At 41.0% G+C, this 20613-nt stretch overlaps 1 protein-coding gene across 6 annotated transcripts in view; it reads left to right on the top strand.

Annotated features, from left to right (window-relative positions):
- Positions 1 to 3757: 3757 nt before the first annotated feature.
- The window catches only part of lemd3 (LEM domain containing 3), a 46946-nt gene continuing 30090 nt past the window's right edge, over positions 3758 to 20613 (top strand). For all 6 annotated transcript variants that reach the window (XR_005946449.1, XM_041215956.1, XM_041215955.1 and 3 more), the window contains exon 1: positions 3758 to 5077. Coding sequence is in view for 5 of the 6 variants with exons in the window: in XM_041215956.1 (XP_041071890.1) it covers positions 3796 to 5077 (1282 nt within the window). In the remaining variant the exon portion in view is untranslated. The remainder of the gene's footprint in view (positions 5078 to 20613) is intronic.

Here is a 20613-nt window from a genome sequence, read left to right as displayed (position 1 = left end):
AGCAGAGATACCTTGGTATCCATATACACAAATCCTTAAAGATGAGAGGACAAGTTGATATGGTAGTTAAAAAGCATATGCATTGTTGAAGTTTATACATATAGCAATTGAATATAAAAGCAAAGAGATTATGCTAGAACTTTAGAAATCACTGGTTAGGCCTCAGTTGGAGTATTGTGGACAATTCTGGGCACCATGCTTTAAAACAGAGAGGGTTAAAAATATGTCCGAATAGATGGTTTGAAGGCGATGAGAAGTTTTGAGAAAAAATTATGCCCTCTGGCAAGTGGGGCAATAACTAGATGTCATACATTCAAAACCACTGGCAAAAGATTTAAAGGTGAGATGGGAAGAAAGATTTTCACTCAGAGTTGACGGGATCTGGAATGCTCAACCTCAAAATGTGGTGGAAGTGGATTCCATAACTCATTTTAAAAGGGAGTTGGTCAGGTACTTGAGGATGAGGAATTTACAGGGTTGCAGACAAAAGTTGGGATGTGGGACTAAGCATGCCTGCTCTTTCAAAGAGCCATTTTATTTGAACATATATGTCTACTAGTTATAGTGATATTGGAAAGGGGGGACAGACTGTTTGCATGTGAAGAGGAATATGTCCAATCAGAGTTGGTAAGCCTTGTTACATATCAATTACAGCCAGTCCTCAGCTCTGAAGAGTCATATGGTCTCCAAACATTAACTCTGTTTCTCCCTCCACAGATGCTGCCAGACCTGCTGAGTTTTTCCAGCATTTTTTGTTTTTATTACAGTACGTCCTCACTTCAAGTTGTAGTTGCATTACTGAAAATTGCAACTTTGAGTAAAACAACATTAAGCGGATCACATTTTCCCATTAAAACCAATTTAAAACCTATAGTTAAGTTCTGTAGGCCCTCCCTCATCAGAAAAGAACCGTATACTCTTTAAGTATATGTATTTGAAATTGTTAACTTCCGATATTGATAAATGACATACTTTTAAATTTATTTTATTTTAGAAGATAACTTTCTACTTACAGTACCTCCTGCTCACTGCCAATTCTGCTAGCCACACACCCTGCTCTCTGACCCTTCTGGTCTCTGCGGACCCTTCCTCTCACTGACCCTTTCTCCAGTTTGTGGCCTCTGTAACTCTCTGACCTCATCCTCTCTATGGCCCTCAGACATGCAGCCTTTCCCGTTCCCTAACCCAACCTCTTGCTGATCCTGCCTCTTGCCAAATCTCCTGCTCCCGACTCTGTCGCTCGCTATTTCCGTCTCCTGAGCACTCGCTGTGAGCGCGGGTTCTGGAAATGAGCAGTGAGAGGCAGCTTCAACTTGCACAAGTAAGTTCTGTTCAAGGGTGTTTGTGATCAGCTTTTTGATCTGAAATCTCCCTTCCCGCACCCCGCGCCTGAGATTTTAATGCCACTGGGAGTAGTTCCCACATCCAAAGCTCGGGCGGAGGCATTGCTGGTTTTACTGCGGCAGAGAGGAGTCCAGTGTCCCAAATATATTCAGTCCATTCTTGATTAAGTTATCTCATTGTCGGGATCAGAAATCTGTTACCAGGAGATTTCTGATCAAAAATGGGTAATGCTAATCACAAACAAAAATTGAAAATGCTGGAGAAATCAGCAGGTCTGGCAGCATCTGTGGAGATTTTGCTTTTATCTTAATGCTGAGCACAAACTCACTTGAACATAACTACCTCCTGCAAGTCGAAGCTGTTCCTCTTGGCTCTGGCCACTCACCTCCAGAGCCCGCACTCACAGCAAGGGTTCAGGAGAGGGAAGCCATGAGTGGGAAGGAGGGTGAGAGAGCGCTGATCGGGTCATGCGGCTACATCAGACCGGCGGGAAAAAAACATTAAAATGAATCTTGCAACACTAAATGAGAATAGGGGCCCACATCAACTGGTCGACGTTAAAGTGAAGTGGCGTTAAACGGGGAAACATTAAATAGGGACTTACTGTGCCTGCTTGCCAAATCTGAATGAGAAATTAATGTAGCAATGGGAAGTGGCTGGAGAAAGCCTTAAAAGAAATGTATATTTAAAATAGCCAAACAGGTGTAGAAATCAACGTATTTTGCTTTAGCTATGATGATGCCTCCAGACATCACTAGAACTATTAATTGTATTGTGTGTTTCTACATGGACTGCTGCAGTTCAAGAAGGCAACTCATCACCACTCTCTGAACTGAAGGGCAATTAGGGATGGACAATAAATGCTGGCCCTCGCCAGTGACATTCACGTTCCACAAACCTAATATTAAAAAATCCAGAAAGTTTCATTCAGCCAAATGTAGTCCTGGATTTTGGATTTAGATTGCATTTAGGTGACAACTGAGGCTGCAGTTATAATGCATCAAACATCCTTGGAAACCTCACAATCACAAGGCAGTTTTACTGAGAGTAGTAGAAAGAGATGCTGCATTAGAAAAAATTGTTAATTTTTTGATGAAGCTAATGGTTAAATATAATGAGAACTTCAAAAGGACATAGACAGGTGGTTTGGGCAGAGAAGTGGCAGATGAAGTTCAATGCAGAGAAGTGTGAGTTGATTCATTTGGCAGGAAGAACATATGTACATATGAACAAGGAGCAGGAGCAGGCCATACAGCCCCTCGAGCCTACTCCATCATTTAATAAGATCATGGCTAACCTGATAGTAACCTGAAATCTGCACCCACCTACCGCTGATAACCTATCACCCCTTTGCTTACCAAGAATCTATCCACCTCTGCCTTAAAAATATTCAAAGACTCTGCTTCCACCACCTTTTGGGGAAGAGAATTCCAAAGACTCACAACACTCAGTGAAAAAATAAAAATTGGAGAGACAGTATAAAATAAAAGAAGAAACTCTAAAGGAGGTGCAGGAACAGAGGGATTTAGTGTATATGTACATAAGTCATTGAAAATGGCAGGGCATGTAAAGAGAGCAGTTAATAAAGCACATAGTATCTCAGGCTTTATTAATAGGGGCATTGAGTACAAGAGTAAGGAGGTCATGTTGAACTTATAGAAGACACTTGTTAGGGCTCATTTGGAGTACTGCATCCAGTTCTGAGTGCCATACTTGGGGAAGGACGTGAAGGCATTGGAGAGAGTACAGAGGAGATTCACGAGAATGATTCCAGGGATAAAGAACTGGACATATGAGAATAGATTGGGACAGTTGGGTCTGTTTTCCTTGGAGAAAAAAAGATTGAGAGGAAATTTATTAAGGGATTCAAGATCCTGAGGGGTATGGACAGGGTAGATAGTGAGAAGCTGTTCCCACTCAAGAGAGGATCAGGAACTAGACAGCACAGATTCAAAATAATTGGTAAAAGGAGTAAAAGTGATGTGGGGGGAAAAAAAATTTCACCCAGAGGGTGGCTGGAATCTGGAACAAACTTCCTGAGCGGGATGGTGGAGGCAGGTTTGATTGAGGTATTCAGTTGGGAATTGGATGGCTATCTGAAAAGAGAGAATGGGAAAGGTTGTGGGGGTAAGGCAGGGCAATGGGACAAGGTAGAATGCTTTTTCAGAGAGTCAGTGCAGACTCGATGGGCCCAATGGTCTCCTTCTGCATTGGAAAGAATCTGCGAATTAGATGAGGGAAAACGCAATGAAAAGTTGACCATGTTGAAGTGGAAGAGTTGGTACCCGGTAACTGAGTATGAGTTGTTAGGAGTAATAGAGATTGGTGACATTTCCCTTTTAAAGCCTCCTTTTCCTCAGCCAGTTTAAAGCTTCTCTGTGTCGTGTGGGGGAGGGGGTGCGGCGGGCCCACGGACGTCAGTTCCGGCAGCCTCACGCCTCGCGCGGTAAGATGGCGGCGCAGTTAACGGACGCGGAATTGTTTTCGGAATTGAAAAAGTTCGGTTTGGTCCCGGGCCCCGTGACCGAGAGCACGCGCCCCGTCTACCTGAAGAAGCTCAAGAAGCTGCGCGAGGAGCGCGGCGCGCGGCCCAAAACCAGGAACGGCGGTAGCGGGGCAGGCCCGGGCCTGGGCCTCGGCGGGGCCACCACCCCCACTCCTCCCCCTGCAGCCCCCAGCAAGCTGCTGGGCTTCAGCTCGGACGAGTCGGACGCCGAGCCCAACAGCAGAGGCCAGGCCGGCAAGAGGCCGAGCAGGACGGATAAAGCTTCGGGCGACTGCCCCCGCCCGCGGCCTAGTCACAGCAAAGGGAGGAGCACACCTCAGAGAATGGTGAACAGCAACAATAACAGCAGCGGCGGCGGTGGAGCGGGAGCTGCTGCTTCGGCCGGGAGAAGCAACTCCACCCCCTGGTGGAGGCCGAACCCGAGCGGCGGCGTCCAGCAGGCGCCGGAGGAAGAAGAACAGCCTCCGGGAACCGAGCTGCAGAACAACAACAGCAGCAGCAGTCGAGTCTCCTACGTTAGGGACGGTAATTACTCCGACTCCGAGGATGAACGGGAAGAGCGAGGCCGGCGGCCCAACTCCAGGCGGAGTCAGTCCAAGAAATTGCTGGCTATGTCGGGCACCGTTAATAGTCATAACCCGGGGGCGATGGTAGAGGAAAGCGGCGCCGGCAGGAGAGGCGGCGCCAGGCGGATCCACGACGTCGCCGGCGGTCCTTACTGTCTAGACACAAGGAGAGACCAACTGGAGGAGGAGGAGGATCAGAGGGAGAAAGACGCCACAGCAGAGCCCACCATGTTATTGCGGTTCCGTAATTCCTCATCCAAAAAGATTGGCCCAGGAGTCCTGGCAGCAGAGAGGGAGAATCTCTATAAGAGCAGCTCCAGAAACAATAATCACGTCGGCACCATAAGTCCATCCATTCACAACAGTAATTTTATCACCAGTCGAAGTGGCCCCTCGTCCTCCCTTTTGATCAATGCCAATCATTCAAACCATACGGGCAGTAACCACATTTACAGTACTTACAATCGTAAAACCTCTAGAGAGCCTGAGGAAGAACTGCTACAGCAGTTTAAAAGGGAGGGGGGTTCGACTACTGGTGGATTCAGTGCACACTACCTATCCATGTTTCTTTTGACTGCTGCATGTCTGTTTTTCCTCATATTGGGACTTACCTATATAAGGATGAGGGGTTCAGGAGGAACAGAAGGAGGCGTTCTGAACGGTGAGTGATGCAACGAAAGGATCCGAGTTTCCAGTATGGTAATTGCAGAGCGCCAGACTATTTAATCTCTTAATCTGTTCAGAAAAGTTGTTTGTCTGCCTTCTGGATATATATAAATAGCACAGTAGGTGTATATATCACTTGATTATGGTGAGCTAGTTCTAATCATTGTGCTGTGCAATTTGTGTAGCCCTAATTAAAATAGCTTTAAGGTCCAACCATATTTAATTTTGCATACATAGCTAGGATTAGTTAGATTAAATGTCAGTTAATGGTTTTGTGAGATGCAGTCGGACATGCCAATTCATTCATGTATTTTGTATTTAAAAAATTGAATTGCAAAACTACACTCTCTACCAGGACTGATCAAAGTTTTGCCCACAAATTTTTTGGAAATGTAAGCTGATAAAGGTGTAGTGAGGGGTAACAGGCTGCCTGGGACCCCAGTGAACAGGATAACAAATACATCTCAACCAATATAATTTGAGGATTGAGAAATAAAGACAGAATGAGCTGTGACTCAAAGAGGATGAATTCGGTAACAAAAACAAAATGCTGGAAAAACTCAGCCGGTCCAACAGTATCTGTGGAGAGAAAGACAGTTAACGTTTCAAGTCCGTATGGCTCTTCAGTCATACGGATTCAAAATGATAACTGTCTCTCTCTCCACAGGTGCTGTTAGACCTACTGAGTTTTTCCAGCATTTTCTGTTTTTGTTTCAGGTTTCCAGCATCCGCAGTATTTTACATTTATCGGTGTGAATTCACTGTCAGTGCTGGTGCATTGAGAGGGAAGGAAAAGAAAAATAATATTTATTTTAAAAAAAACTCCCCAAAAGGTTCAAAACCTGAAGGAATGAGACACCACATATGTAATTGTTAATTTTTGGTGCCAGAGTTTGATGAGTTATTAATGCTTATCACATCATTAACTAGATTTAGACTTGTAATGCCAAGATTTGACTTCTGTGACTAGATTAATAGGCAAATACAGCAAAATCCTTTAAAATAAAACAGGGAAGCTAAAAGCGAAATTCCAGTTTCACAAGGCTATGCAATTTTTGGTTTACAGCTTGTGTGTGTGTGTGTTTTTTTTAATATATATATATATATATATATAAAACCTTTAAAGTAACACAACTTCCTAAAGTGCTTATTGAAGAGTCATGTGGACTCGAAACGTTGGCTGTGCTCCTCTCCACAGATGCTGCCAGACCTGCTGAGTTTTTCCAGGTATTTTTGTTTTTGTTTTGGATTTCCAGTATCTGCAGTTTTTTGCTTTTATATACAAAAAAATTAATCCAGACCCACAAAGACTAAAAGCTTGGCCAAAGAGGTAGGTTTTAAGAAGCATCTTAAAGGAGGAAAGAGAAGTTAAACTGAGAGATTTAGGGAGGGAATTCCAGCACGTAGAGCTTTGGCAGCTGAAGGCACAACCACTGTTGGTGGAATGATTAAACTTGGGATTGTTTAGGAAGCCAGACTATGGCTGGAGGAGATAAAAGGGCTAGGCAGCGGTGACCATGGAGGGATTTGAAAACTAGGGTGAGAATTTTAAAATTGAAGCGTTGCTTAACCAGGAGCCAATGTAGGTCAGCAGGCAAAGGGAAGATGGGTGAACAGGACTTGGTGTGCATTAGAACGTGGGAGAGTTTTGAATGACCCCAGTTTTAGAGGGTAGAACGAGGGAAGCCAGCCAGGAGTTTTAGAATAGTCAAGACTAGAGGTAAAAAAAAAAAGGGTTTTAGCAGATACATAGAGGCAGACTTGGAATCGTGTGGTGTTATGGAGGTGGAAATAGGTGGACTTGATGTATCTCGATGGGTGGATTTGTAGTTGGAAGCTCGTCTTGGAGCCGGGTATAACACCAAGGTTGCAAACAGTTTAATTCAGCTTCAGGCAATTGACAGGGTGAAGGATGGAATTGATGGCAAGAGAACAAAGTTTGTATCTGGTATTTAATCACTATCTTCTCCGTCCCTGAAATCTCATAACATTTATACATAAATAAGGTGAGCACCATTAAAATTTGTTTTGATAGCAGCTCCTGGCTGTGACATCAGGTTCCACTCATAACCTGACGACACCCAGCTCTATTTATCACCAATGCTATTGATCCTTACACTGCCTCTGCGTTGTCAGGTTGCTTGTCTTTGGCCCTTGCCACAAATCTGTGCTCCACTTACTGATTCCATCTCCCCCTTGGTTGCTGTCTCTGGCAGAGCCAGACAGTTTGAAACCTCAACCTTCCACTTAACCCTGGCTTAATCCTAGCTTCCGACCCATATCTTTAGAATCACAAAGACTGCCTATGTCCACTGCTGTAACATGCGGTGTCTCCACCTCTGCCTCTACATCTGTTGGTAAAACCCATATGATACCACAAGAGTCTGGGATTCCAGTGCTTTCTTGACTGGCCTTCCAACTTCCACCTTCCATATTCTTTCGTTCATAAATTCCCAATTATTTTATCCTACCCCATACGAAGTCTCGCTCACCAATCACTCCATTTCTCACTGATTTATGTTGGCCCCGGTTCACCTCAACCTCGATTTTGAAATAATATTCAAACCCAGTCATGGCTTTGCTTCTCACTACCTTTGTAGTTTCTAACTCTCCAAGAACTCAACTCCTGGCTTTTTATACATCCCTTACTCCCTTCACCCCATTATTGGCGACAATGCTTTCAGCTGTCTAGAAGCTCTGAAATTTCCTCCCTGTACTACTCTACCTCTCCACCCATCTTTGCTCCTTTGGGATTCTTCATAAAACCTACATCTTTAATCAAGCCAGATCTAATATTTCTTCCTTTGGTTTGGTGTCATTTTTTGTCTGTTTACTCTCTTGTTCTCCTAAATTAAAGGCAAAATATAAATGGGTTGTTTTTGACAGTACTGAAGGGAAGTTGCTAGTATACCCAAAATGTTGAATGAATAAGATGGTGTTTCCACTCTTTCTCCCCCCCCCCCCCCCCCGCAATTCTCACTCTCTCCCTACCCCCACTCAGCAGACAAAAGTAACAGTTCCATTGAGTTGTTGATGTAATTAGAAATCCTAAGTGGCACAATAAGAAAAACAGTGCTTGAGCCCTGGAATTGATATAATTGGCGTTTTCATAACAGGAGGAGACAAAATAATCCAGTTAACTCTCTCTTCCATTTCTCCTTCTACCTCTAAATTGTCACTTTATACTTCCAAGTTGCCCCTGCCAGTTATGTGTTACTGCATCTGTTTCTCCTGCCATTTTAGTGGAAGATCAGGCAACTCTTAAAAGGTGATATCTTATTAGTCTCATACAGTACCTGTCATGAGAATAGAATGGCTTCAAAACATAATAGAACTGGTATGAGGTAATCACCCAGCTCCACCTCACTCCCACCTCTCTCTTGACCCCACCATTGTCTTTAAACGATCAGACTGCTTGTCTGACAGCCAGTACTGGGTGAGCAGAAATTTCCTCTTACTAAATATTGGGAAAATCAAAGCCATTGTTTTGAATCCCTGCCACAAAATCCACCCCTAATGACCGACTCCATCCATTTCACTGTCTGATGCTGAACCAGACTGTTCATATTTAACTTGGAGGTGAGCATCTGACTGCATATCTATAGCATCACTAAGGCTGCCTATTTTCATCTCCAACATTGCCCTGCGCCAAACCAGCCTCCGGTCATTTGCTAAACCCCTCATCCATGCCTTTGTTATCTCAAGACTTGACTATTCCAGTGGACTCCTGACCAGCCTTTCATGTTCTCCCCTGCATAAACTTCTGATCACTGAAAACTGCTCGTGTCCTAATTCACACCAACTCTCATTCACCCATCACTCCTATGTTCGCTGACCTACATTAACCTAGGGTTAAGCGATGTTTCAATTTTAAAATTCTTATACTTACTTTCAGATCCCTCCAGAGCCTTACTCCTCCATGTCCGTTATCAACCTTTGGATAACTGTCTAATTCTGGCCTCTTGAGCATCTCCAATTTTAATCACTCAACCATTGGTGACTTTGCCTTCAGTTGCGAATGCCTTATGCTCTGCAATTTCTCTCAGTCTGTCAATATCCCCTGTAACGTTTTTGTTCTGCGCGGCCAGTTTTTTCAATGTGTGGTACCTTTTAAATTCTTTTGCACGGCTGCGCATATGTGGTATTCAACCTGGAACAGTGTCTGCATGATACCTTCCAGGCTGTTCATATGCACTGCTTAGCAGGAATATTGTTCTCTGTATAGAACCCTAAAATCTTTCAGATAAGTTGTTAAACTGAGGCCCTGATCTGATCTTTGGGGTTATTTGAAGAAGAATACTGGAGTTTTGCCCCATGCCCTGGCGAGTAGTTATCCCTCTGCCAAAATTGTTTGAAAAAAGATTACCTGGTCATTATCTCATTGCCATTTGTTGGATTTGCTTTGTGCATATTGGCTTCTGATTTCCTACATTGCAATAATGACTACACGTAAAAGTCATTCGTTGATTGCAAAGTGCCTTGAGAAACCTAGAGGTTATGAATGGCTGTATATAAATGCAAGTCTATTTTTGTTCATTGACGGGTAATACCGATATCTAATTGAGCAGTGTTGGTGAAAGTTGTTGAAGTGCCTCCAGGTGTCTGACAGTTCCACGTGGCGATGTGGACCTCTCCTAACGTTGATCCTGTGAATGCTTGTTATGACGAGCCATTCTAGCAGAAGATGAGCTTTGTTGGGATTCCGTTTTGATAATTATGCTCTTTGCAGTATATGTATTTTGTAATGGTCTATTTTCAATAAAATTTAATGCTATATGGGCATATAGAGTATAATAAGACAGGATTGACTAATTGGGAAAGTAGCAATTTGAAGTAAATAGTTTCAATTAAATTTGCATATTATTTTCGTAATACATAGGCACAGTAGACTGCTATAATAGTTTATTGGTAAGCAAAGAGTAGAAAAAGTAAATACAAAGCAATAATTGAATATCCAATTTATGATATTGAAAATTAGCTGAATACTCTTGAATTTATTAGGTTATTAGTTGCAAATTAATTCTTTTCATGCTTCAGTGTCATCGTCAATCCAATATCTTTTGTAATTAATTGGAAATTTTGACCAGCATGCTTAAAATTGACTGCAGGTTATATTTAATAGAAATTCCCTGTGTGATGGTAAAGTGACCTCTAGCTCACCATAAGGGCTTCGATTGACAAAAAGCGCTAAACCTGAGTAAGGAGCTATTCTGCGTACCATGTTGGATGAGTGGGTGAGAGTTTGTGTGTGTGTGAAGTTATATAGCCTTGAAATAGCTTGGTGTGATATTCTGACATTCAAGGCCAGGCATGTAATTTATACAAGAAGTATTGAAAAGCTTACTGAGTATTGATTGTTCCTACTAATTTTTGACATGATTACGTGACAATGCATTCTAGCATCTGGATTTTCATGTTTTCTATCATATCAATCATTTCACTGAGATTTTAGGCGGAATGCACATGAGAAAAGTTTACACTCCATTCATGTGAACTGTGAAACAAGAGTAAAATTAAAAGTTTTAAACTTATGAACTTGAGTGTGCTTTGAGTATTTTGAGTTGTACACTTGAGACCCAATTGTTATAGAAGTTTTGGTTGTAGCATGAACAAGTTGATTTTTTTGTGGTTTTCATAAGTGCATTAGCACAATAAAGTACTATATTTTTAGTACTATCTTTTTTAAAGGGCATTATAAAATGTTAGTTCTCTCTAGGAAAAATAGAATTGATATCAGGAAGCGGGCTTGAAGCCTTGTTTCAGCTTAATTTTGTGCAACTTTCTCTGAGTAAAATACTTTCTGGTTCCACCTGCATTTTAAACATATCTAGACTGACACTATAGTGTGGAACTAAGGGAGTGCTGAACTGGTTGAGATGTTTGTTGGGTGAGTAAGTAAAATTACACCCCATATTTTGTTGGATGTAAAATATTCCCAATGTTTAAAAATAACCACTATTGTTAATTCTACTATTTTGTTTTTTAACCTATGCTGAACCATATGCCATGAGACTGAGCAATAGAGAGTTCTGCCAATGGCCTGGCCTATCATTCGTCTCTTGAGCAACAGCAGTATTGGAAATACATCTCATTGCTGTTTCTAGAACGTTGTACGTAATTTGTCTGCTGCAGTTGCGTACAAAGTAGCATTAACCATATTTCACAGGCAGTGAATTACTTTTGAAGTGTTTTGGAATGTCCTGTGGTTATAAAACATTTTACACAAATGTAAGATCTTTGTTATTGGATTTTAGGATTGTAAAGTTAGCTATACTTGAAAATATTTCTGTAGCTAAAGTGGATTGCCACAAGGCTTTGTAACATCTTGGCATCAAAGGGTTTAAAACAACTGCATTAAACAATTTTATTTTGAGACGCATTTTGCAGTACAGTATAGACAGGCTGTGTATGCAATACTAATATACTGATGTGTCTAACTTTGAGCTATCGCTCACTCATCACTGATGTAATTCACTTTGTGACTATGTTGAAATAGGTATGGTTTTTATACTTGCCCTTGATGCATAGAGTGTCCCGCAAGGGATCACTGGTATAGCCTGCTTTCTATAATTCCTGAAATTGTTGAGGATACTCCTTTATTCACTTTGTTAGTCAAGGAACTTCTTGGGTTTCAAGAGTTTCTGTGCATGATTAATTTAGTAAAGAATGTTTTTATAATTTAAATATTTTCCTGACTTGAGTTGTTATATCATGGTGAAATATATTTTGGCTATGATAAGTTTGTTCAGGAATGTTCCACTGTTGCGTAATGTACACAACTCGCCTCATCTTTAGATGGAAAAGGTTAATATTAGGCTTCATAGTATTCTACATCTGTTACAGTATGCACATGCCCAGTACAGGTGTGGTTTTTTATCGGAGTTCTTCCTTTCCTGTCGCCAATGAGTCTAGACAAAGGATCCCTTTAAAACCACCCAGAGAGATTGCTCACTCTTCAGTCTCTTACCTACTTCCTTTTTCCCTTGAAGAGAAGCTGCTACCACAGTGACCAGATCATAAAGTGTTACAGTTTAACATTGCACATTTCACTGGCATAATTTCGAATATATTTTTTGTTCTGAGCTTGTCCTAGTAAATTTATTGTACAAAATCAGATTACGGTTGTTTAGGGATGCTGTAAAGGAAATCATACCACATTCCCCTTTTTCTGAAGCTGTGGTTATCTCTGCAATGAATCATGATTCAGCATAGAAGGGAGCTTTCAGCCCATCGTGCTTGTGCTGGCTCTTTGGTAGAGCTATCCACCTAGTCCCACTGCCTTGCTGTTTCCCCACAACTCTGCACGTTTTTTTTCTCTTGATGCCTTGATTTTAAAATTCTCATCTTAGTTTTCAGATCCCTCCATGGCCTTGGCCCTCCCTATCTCTATAATACCCTTCAGCTCCACAACCCTCCAAGATATCTGCACTCATCTAATTTTGGCCTGTTGAGCATCCCCGATTTTAATAACTGCACCATTGATAGCTGTGCCTTCAGTTGCCTACGCCCAATCTCTGGAAAACCCTCCCTATACCTCTCTGCCCCTCCGCCTGACTTTCCTCCTTTGTCTTAGACCAAGCTTTTGGTCACCTGACCTGATATCTCCTTCTGTGGCTTGATGTCATACTTTGTGTTATTATGCTTTTGTGAAGCACCTTCAATACATTATGGCACTATATGAATACAAGTTGTAACCAATTCCCTTCTGAAAATTCCTATTTATTGAATGTGTTTCCACTACCCTTTCAAACAATACATTCCAGATTACAACAACTTGCTGAGTTTTTTTTTAAAGTTTCCTCATGTCGCCTCTAGTTCTTTGCCAGTCACCTTATGTCCTCTGGTTATTATCCCTTCTGCTGGAAATAAAGTAAATGAGTGAAGAGAAATGATCAAACCCATTGATAATATTGAACACCTCTATCAAATCTGAACCTTCTCTGTTCTAAGGAGAATAATTCTCGTTTCTCCACATAACCGAAGTTCATCAGCCCTCGTGCCTTTAAATCTCTTCTGTACCCTCTCTAAGGCCTTGACAACCTCCCTAAAGTGTTTATAGTGTTGTGCCCAGCATTGATTACAATCCTAGAAACAATAATTAGGGACAAAATTAATAGTCACATTTACAAATGAGGGTTAATTAAGGAAAGCCAACATGGATTTCTTAAGGGAAAATCATGTTTAACGGACTTAGTGTAGTGTTTTGAAGAGGTAACAGAGGGTTGATGAGGCAATGCTGTTGATGTGGTGTACATGGTCTTCCAAAAGGCATTTGATACAATGCCACCCAAGAGATTTGTGAGCAAAATTATAGCTCATGGTAAAAAAGGGAAAGTAGCAATAAGGATATGTAATTGGCTGAGTGATAGAAAGCAGTGAGTGGTGGGTAATGGATATTTTTCAGGCCAAAGGAAGATTTGTAGTGGAGTTCCCCAGGGGTCAGTGTTGGGCCCTTGCTTTTCCTGATATACGTTAATGATCTAGACTGGTGTACAGAGCACAATTTATTATATGAAACTTGGAGGCATCGTGAACTGTGAGGAGGATGGTAGAGAACTTCAAAAGGATGCAGACAAATTGGTGGACTGGGCAGACAGGTGGCAGAGGAAGTTTATTGTGGAGAAATGTAAAGTAATTCATTTTGCTAGGAAGAATATGGAGAGACAATATAAAGTAAAGGGTACAACTCTAAAGTAGGGTGCAGGAGTAGAGGGACCTGAGTGTATATGTGCATAAGTCATTGCAGGTGGCAAGACAGGTTGACCGGTTAGTAAAGCATACAGTATCCTAGGCTTTATAAATAGGGGCATATAGTAAAAGAGCAAGGAGGTTATGTTGAACTTGTATAAGATGCTAATTTGGCTTCAGCTGGAGTATTGTGCTCAGTTCTGGGCATTGCACTTTAGAAAGGATGTGAGGCATTGGAGAGAGTGCAGAAAAGATTCATGAAAATGGATCCAGGGATGAGGAACTTCAGTTATGAAGATAGATTGGAGAAGTTAGGATTGTTTTCCTTAGAGAAAAGAAGGCTGAGGAGATTTGAAAGAGGTATTAAAAATCATGAGGGGTCTGGACAGAGTAGATAGGGATAAACTGTTCCCACTCTGGAATGGATCAAGAATGAAAGGACACAGATTTAAAGTAATTCTCAAAAGCAGCATGAGGAATAACATTTTCACGCAGCGAATGGATAAGGTCTGGAATACACTGCATAAGAGTGTGGTGGAAGCAGGTTTAATCAAGCCATTCAGAATTAGATCATTATTTGAAGAAGAAGAAGAATGTTCAGGTTACAGAGAGAAGGCAGGAGAATGGCATTAAGTGAGTTGCTCATTCAGAGAGCCGGTGCAGACATGAAGGGCCAAAAAGCAGCCTCCTGCACTGTAACAATTCTGTGAATATTCCAGTTGAGACTTTACTAATGTATTACAAAGGTTTAGCATCATTTCCTTGCTTTTGTACTATGTTCCTCTACTAATAAAGCTTAAGGGTCCCATATGTCTATTTTTAAAGCCTTCCAAACTGGTAATGCTACCCTCTTTACCTGCACCCCCAGGTCTCTCTGGTTCTGCATCCTTTTAAAATTACTGTTTAGTTTATATTGCCTCTCAATATTCCTACCAAAATGTATCACTTCACTCATTTACATTAAATTTCATGCCAAGTATCTTCCCATTTCAACAATCTATTATCCACCTTATCATTTGAGTTTTGGGTCTTGTGCCATATTTGAAATTATACCCTGCATGCCTAACTCCAGGTAATTAATATACGTTAGAAACCACTGGTCCAAATTCTGACCCCAGGGGAACACTGCTTTACTTTCCTCCAATCTGCAAAACCACCATTTACAACTACTTGCTTTCTGTCCCTTAGCCAATTAATATCCACACTGTAACTGTCCTTTTAATGGGATTTAATTTTGCTAGCAATTCTATAACATGCTACTCTACAAAATACTTTTTTTTAAAAAAATCCATACTTACAACATCAACCCTCTCTGCAACTCCATCAAAGAACTTGCTATTTTTTTCTGTTCGGTATGCTTAGGTATTGTCAAAATGGAAGATACACAGTTGGGATAATTCATTGTTGGATTTATGGGCACTGGAAGATTGCAAGTCTTTTTATCCTTGTGGGGAAATTGAGGTGTTATCATTACACTGATGCCAAATCTGTTGATTTAATTTATATTGAAAGTTACTTTGTTCTGTAACTGTTAACTTCTCCCTCTGTTCCTTGTTCATAGAGCCTTTTCTAACGCTCAACTCACATTTCATTTACACTGGAGTTATTACAACTCCCCCATCACACCAGCAGCCAAGTTCATCTTAGTGTTTTCCTCCTCCCTGATCCAGATTTCTTTTAGGAACAGAAGTAGGTAATTCAGCAGCTGACCTTACTCTGCAATTTGGTGAGATTATGGCTAATCTATATCTTAACTCCATCCACCTGCCTTGGCTTATTAACCTCTCATATCTTCATTTAGTGATATGCAGGTGCTCTTCTTCCTCTGAACCTCATTGGATTAGACTTGATCATTATTTTCGCTCAGCTTGGGTGAGTCTGGAAAAACACTTCTTTCCCCACACCCTCCCAAAATCATAGCATCCAGCTGTTTTCTTGAATAATTCCAGAACTTATCTCCACCATTCCAGGTATTAATTACTTCTTGCAAGAAGCAATTTTTCATAACATCGCAAAAAAAATAGTTTAGGGTTGATATGTTTTCTCTTTCAGGAATAATACTGTAACTTGAAGTTCAAGAAAAAATGCATGATTTCTTAATATTTTGCTTAGTTCAGTCAGATCCTCATTCATTATGCTTCCTTCCAAGATTCATGAGTCTGAATTTTCCTAACCTTTCCTCGTGACTCAGGTCTCTGATACTATGGATCAGTCTCATTGTGGTTCTACCTCCCAAGGCTTTTTGTTTCTTTTGTGCCTCAGTGACCATATTTGAAGACAGTAAGTTAGGGCACTATTCATCAACACTACTCGGACTGATTAACACATTTTGTGTTATAACAATTTTGTTGATTTCTGCTGCATCCATAGCTCTGTGATCTTTTCCACTCTCTGTTTATAGTTCAGGTTTGTGAATTGAGTAAGCATGCCTTCCACTTACACATCTCATCTGTTATTGATGGATCTGCCAATTTAAACATTTTATCTAAGGCCTTCTGTAGTTCCAAAAAAATTACAACATGGAAGACAAAAGGCTTTTTGCTGGAGAAATCCTACTGTCCCTATACTCTCCCAAATTCTTGTATCTTTCTCTGCTTCACTCAGTCATCTTTAAAAAGGTGCCTCAAATTCTTCCTGTGCAAAGCATTACATTTTCCCAAAAACTGTCTGTAGAAAGACCTTTCTCCTAAATTCTCCTTACTCTTTGTGACAGTTTTAAATTGGCAACCTCTCTTCACTGACTTCCAAAATAGAAGAGATAATCTTCCTCTATTCATTCCATTAAAACCTTAAAGGATTTTAAAAAGCTCCATTAAAACTCCGCTTGGCTTTCTCCGTTCTAAATTTCACAGTATCATTTCCCACCCCATTACTTGCTAATGAGACTGGATTGTTCATTCTCTTCTCTCTCTCTCCCCTCGCCCCTCTTAAGTTTTTTTTCTCAATTGTCACTAACTTGCTTGCATTTTTAATCTACATAAATGAATTAGATTCAAAATAGGAGGGATCTAAGCACTAAATTCATTTTTCAGCTTACCATCACATGCTTAACACCTACATTGACATGTTTTTATCCAACTGCAAGTTCCTTCCTCAACCAACATAACCATGTTAACAGTTGTTTATCTCAATGTTTGTGGGGCCATTCTGCGCCTGTTGGCGGAGTAGGATTGACCATTGAGTGTCCCTGCCTGCAAAGCAACAGTAATTGCACTTTAAAAAGTAATTAATTGGCTGTGAAGTGCTTTGAATGTTCTGAGGTGAAAGGAAATGAGTGTTCTTTCTTAGCTGAACTTCACTTCTTGGTTACGTTAGAGCCTGTGAATGTTTCAATTTTGATGCTAATCCAGGACAATAAGTACAAGACTTCCTCTTTCAGTTGGAAACAGGGTCTGAGAGGAAGCCCTTTGCAGTGTTCAATTTCCCTTTCTTGTTCCTTGTCGTGATCTGGTGATTTATTTTCTCTGTTATCTATTGGAGATCAGACTGCAAAATGTGTCTGTTAATCAACATTCCACAAAGATGGAATTTATTACTGTTAGTAATACTTACAAATAGTTGCCACAGAATTGTATATATGTTCTTGTACAGAAGTTTCACATTGGATGAGTAGGTCCAGCTTTTCTGCTTGTGATGCCAATGGTAACCCAATTAGAAAATCTTGGCCAGAGTGTAAGTTTCTATACTTATGATCAGGTTGGAGAAAATGCTGACAGTGCTGTTGAAGCCATAACCAGTTGATTAAATTACTAAGTAATTCAAAATATTGGATAATGCTTGGGAATGAAATGTTGGCTTTCTATTTCCAAAGCTACCCTATTTTATATAAAAGTTGCAAATATTAAAAACACTTGAAAATTTGAGTTATTTAGTCAATTTGTTCAGATTGTAAATTTATGTTGATTGTCCGAACCTACATTTTTTTGCAGCCTTATCAAGTTTCCTTTTTAGGTCCACACATACTCTTTCCAGTTTGTTTACTGCTGTACTTGTTTTAATTTTGAAGGAGTGGTGTGATCCAATCAAATGTCTCCATTGTATGTGGATGAGCTTATTTGTTAAGGTTAAGGAAAACCAGGCAAGATTTGAAGCTTCCTGATTAGTTCTAATGAGAGGGAACTTCCACAAGGTTCCTGGTTCAAGTCCCATTTCAAGGCTTGGGCACAAAGGTCAAGGCTGACTGACACTAGTGCAGCACTGAGGGAGTGCTACACTGTTGGAAGTGCTGTCTTTCAGAAGAGATGTTAAACAGAGGCCCCTTCTGCTTGGTTGGATGTAAAAGATCCCATGGCACCATTTTGAAGAAGAAAAAGGGAGTTATTTCTCAATCAACATCGCAAAAACAGATTATCTGGATATTATCACTTGCTATTTGTGAGTTTGTTGTGTGTAAAATTGGCTGCTGCATTTCCTACTTCAAAAGTATTTCACTAGCTGTAAAGCTCTTTGCGATATCTAATGATTGTGAAAAGTGCTCTATAAATTCAAGTTTGTATAGTTCAAGTGGGTTATCTGTTTTGGGTTTTATTTATTTAGGCCGTTTCCCTCCCTCTAATGTATTCAGGAGAGTACTTGCTAGGATGGATGTGCACTAGTGCGGTTTGCTTTTCTGTATCTTGTGTGAGGTTGTTATTGATTTGTGAACTTTGCGCGCTGGCAACTGATTCAGCCATGGCCAATTTTTAGACGAAATGTACTAAACCTCTAGTGGGAGGTCCAGCACTCTAGTTTTCAAAGGAATGTTATGGCACAGACACTAACTTTTCAGCTCGGCAATTTGAAGTGAAAGCTAGACATAGACCAATGGAAAAAAAATTTCTGTCAGTTGGCTATAAGATCCTATATGGAATGCATTTGGGTGGCCTTCATCCAGTTACTCGTAGTCACAGCACAAAACTGGCCCTAATTTGGCACAGAAATTGCAATCTCGCAGTGAAATCAAGACTTGTATTTTTATGACTTCAGGACTTCTCTAGCACCTTTAGAGCCAGTAAAACACTTTTAAAGTGTCATCACTGTTATAATATAGGGAATCAGCAACTAATTTGCAGGCAGCAAACTCCCACAAACAGCAATGTGATGATGACCAGATAATCTGTTTTTTCCAGTGATGTTGATTGAGGAATAAATATTGGCTAGGGCACTTGGGAATACATTTCTTTCTCTTTGTAATATTGCCTTGGGATCTTCATGCCTACCTGAGAGAGCAGACATTTAACGTTTCATCCAAAAGACTGTCCTTCCAATAGTGCAGCACTCACGCCATTCTGCACTGGAATGTCAGCTTTGATTATTATGCTCCTGTTCCTGGAATGGGATATGCATCCACAACCTTCTGACTCGGAGGTGCAAGTGCTACCAATTGAGTCCAGGCTGACATAGCAGAATCACATTCACGAGTAAAATAATTTTTTTTTGTATAAAGGGAATTGGGTATATATTTGAAAAGTAATTATTGCCAGGCTATGGGGAAAGGTCAGAAAGTAGGACTAATTGGATAACTCTTCCAGAAGGGTGGCATAGACAGAGCAGGCTGAATGACCTCCTATGCTTCTATCCTAAGATGGGAGCACTAGCTTAAGCAGTAATGTACAAGAGCATATTGTAAAAATTGGAATTGGAAATAGGCTATTTTGCCCCTACAACCTGCACTGCCATTCATAAGGTCATGGCCGCCTTGCTACCTCAACTCCACTTTCCTGCCCATCCAATATTCTTACATTTTTTTGACACCAAGGAAATCAATCGAACTCCACCTGTAATATATTCAGCGAGCATCCACAGCCTCTGGGGTAGAGAATTCCAAAGATTCGCAATCTTTTGAGTGAAGAAATTTCTCCTCACCTCAGTCACAAATGGCTGACCCCTAATCCTGAGATTATAACCCCTAATTCTAGACCTACCAACCAGGAGAAACTCCTCAGCATCTATCCTGTTAAGATCTCTCAAAATCCTATGTTTTAATGAGATCACCCCTCATTCTTTAAACTGCAGAGAATGAAGGCCCATCCAACTCAATCTCACTTCCGATCAACCTTCTTATTGCAGGAATCTAATCCTAATCCAAGCCTATTTCCTTCTATATGCACCTCTAAGGGAAATAAAATCCCCCAATTAATTTACAACTGCACTTTAAAAGCCCAGTCATCTAACCTTTGTCCCTCTGTTTACCACAGCACTTCTGCAGCTGCTGATAAGCTCAACTGCGTCCTCTCCTCCACCTTTGATGCCCCAGTCCTCAATAAACCCATTACTTTCTCTCACCCTGGAAAATCTTCTGGTACAACCCAATGGGACTAAGTAGAATGCTCTTTCAGAGAGCCAGTGCAGACTTGATGGTCCAAATGGCCTCCAGCTGCACTGTAAAGATTCTGTGAAGGGATGCCGACTTGAAAGAATAAGGAAGACGACTAGTTTAGTCATCCACTGCCAGATCTGGCTGGACCACTAAAACTATAGGAGCTCCTGCTCTCATCTGCTAAAACTGCTTGCGATTCTTGGATGTTTTTCTCTGCTGTTGTCTTAAACCCCTCCCCTGTATTCTCCACCTTTCCTCCAACAAATGCGAGGTGCTCATGGAGTTCCTTGTCACTAACGTTGAGACCATCTAATGAGCTGCCTCTGCCACACCCTCCCTTCCACCAGAACAACTTCCTGAAAAGATCACCCCCTGCCTTTTCCTTGAACACACACTTTCTTTCCTGTCTCTCTCCCCACCCTGCCCAAGCACTCTCTGAACTCATCTTCTCCCTGATACTGACCTCCTCCTTTGACCCAAAAAACTCATTACCCAACTGCCCCTGGTCCCCATGGTAGCCAATATTGTTAATAGTTCTTTCCCTT

This window comes from Carcharodon carcharias, chromosome 21 (genome assembly GCF_017639515.1).
Source record: "Carcharodon carcharias isolate sCarCar2 chromosome 21, sCarCar2.pri, whole genome shotgun sequence".
NCBI classification, from domain to species: Eukaryota; Metazoa; Chordata; class Chondrichthyes; order Lamniformes; family Lamnidae; genus Carcharodon; species Carcharodon carcharias.
Note: the sequence above shows the minus strand (reverse complement) of the source record. Positions and strands in the feature narration are given on the sequence as shown.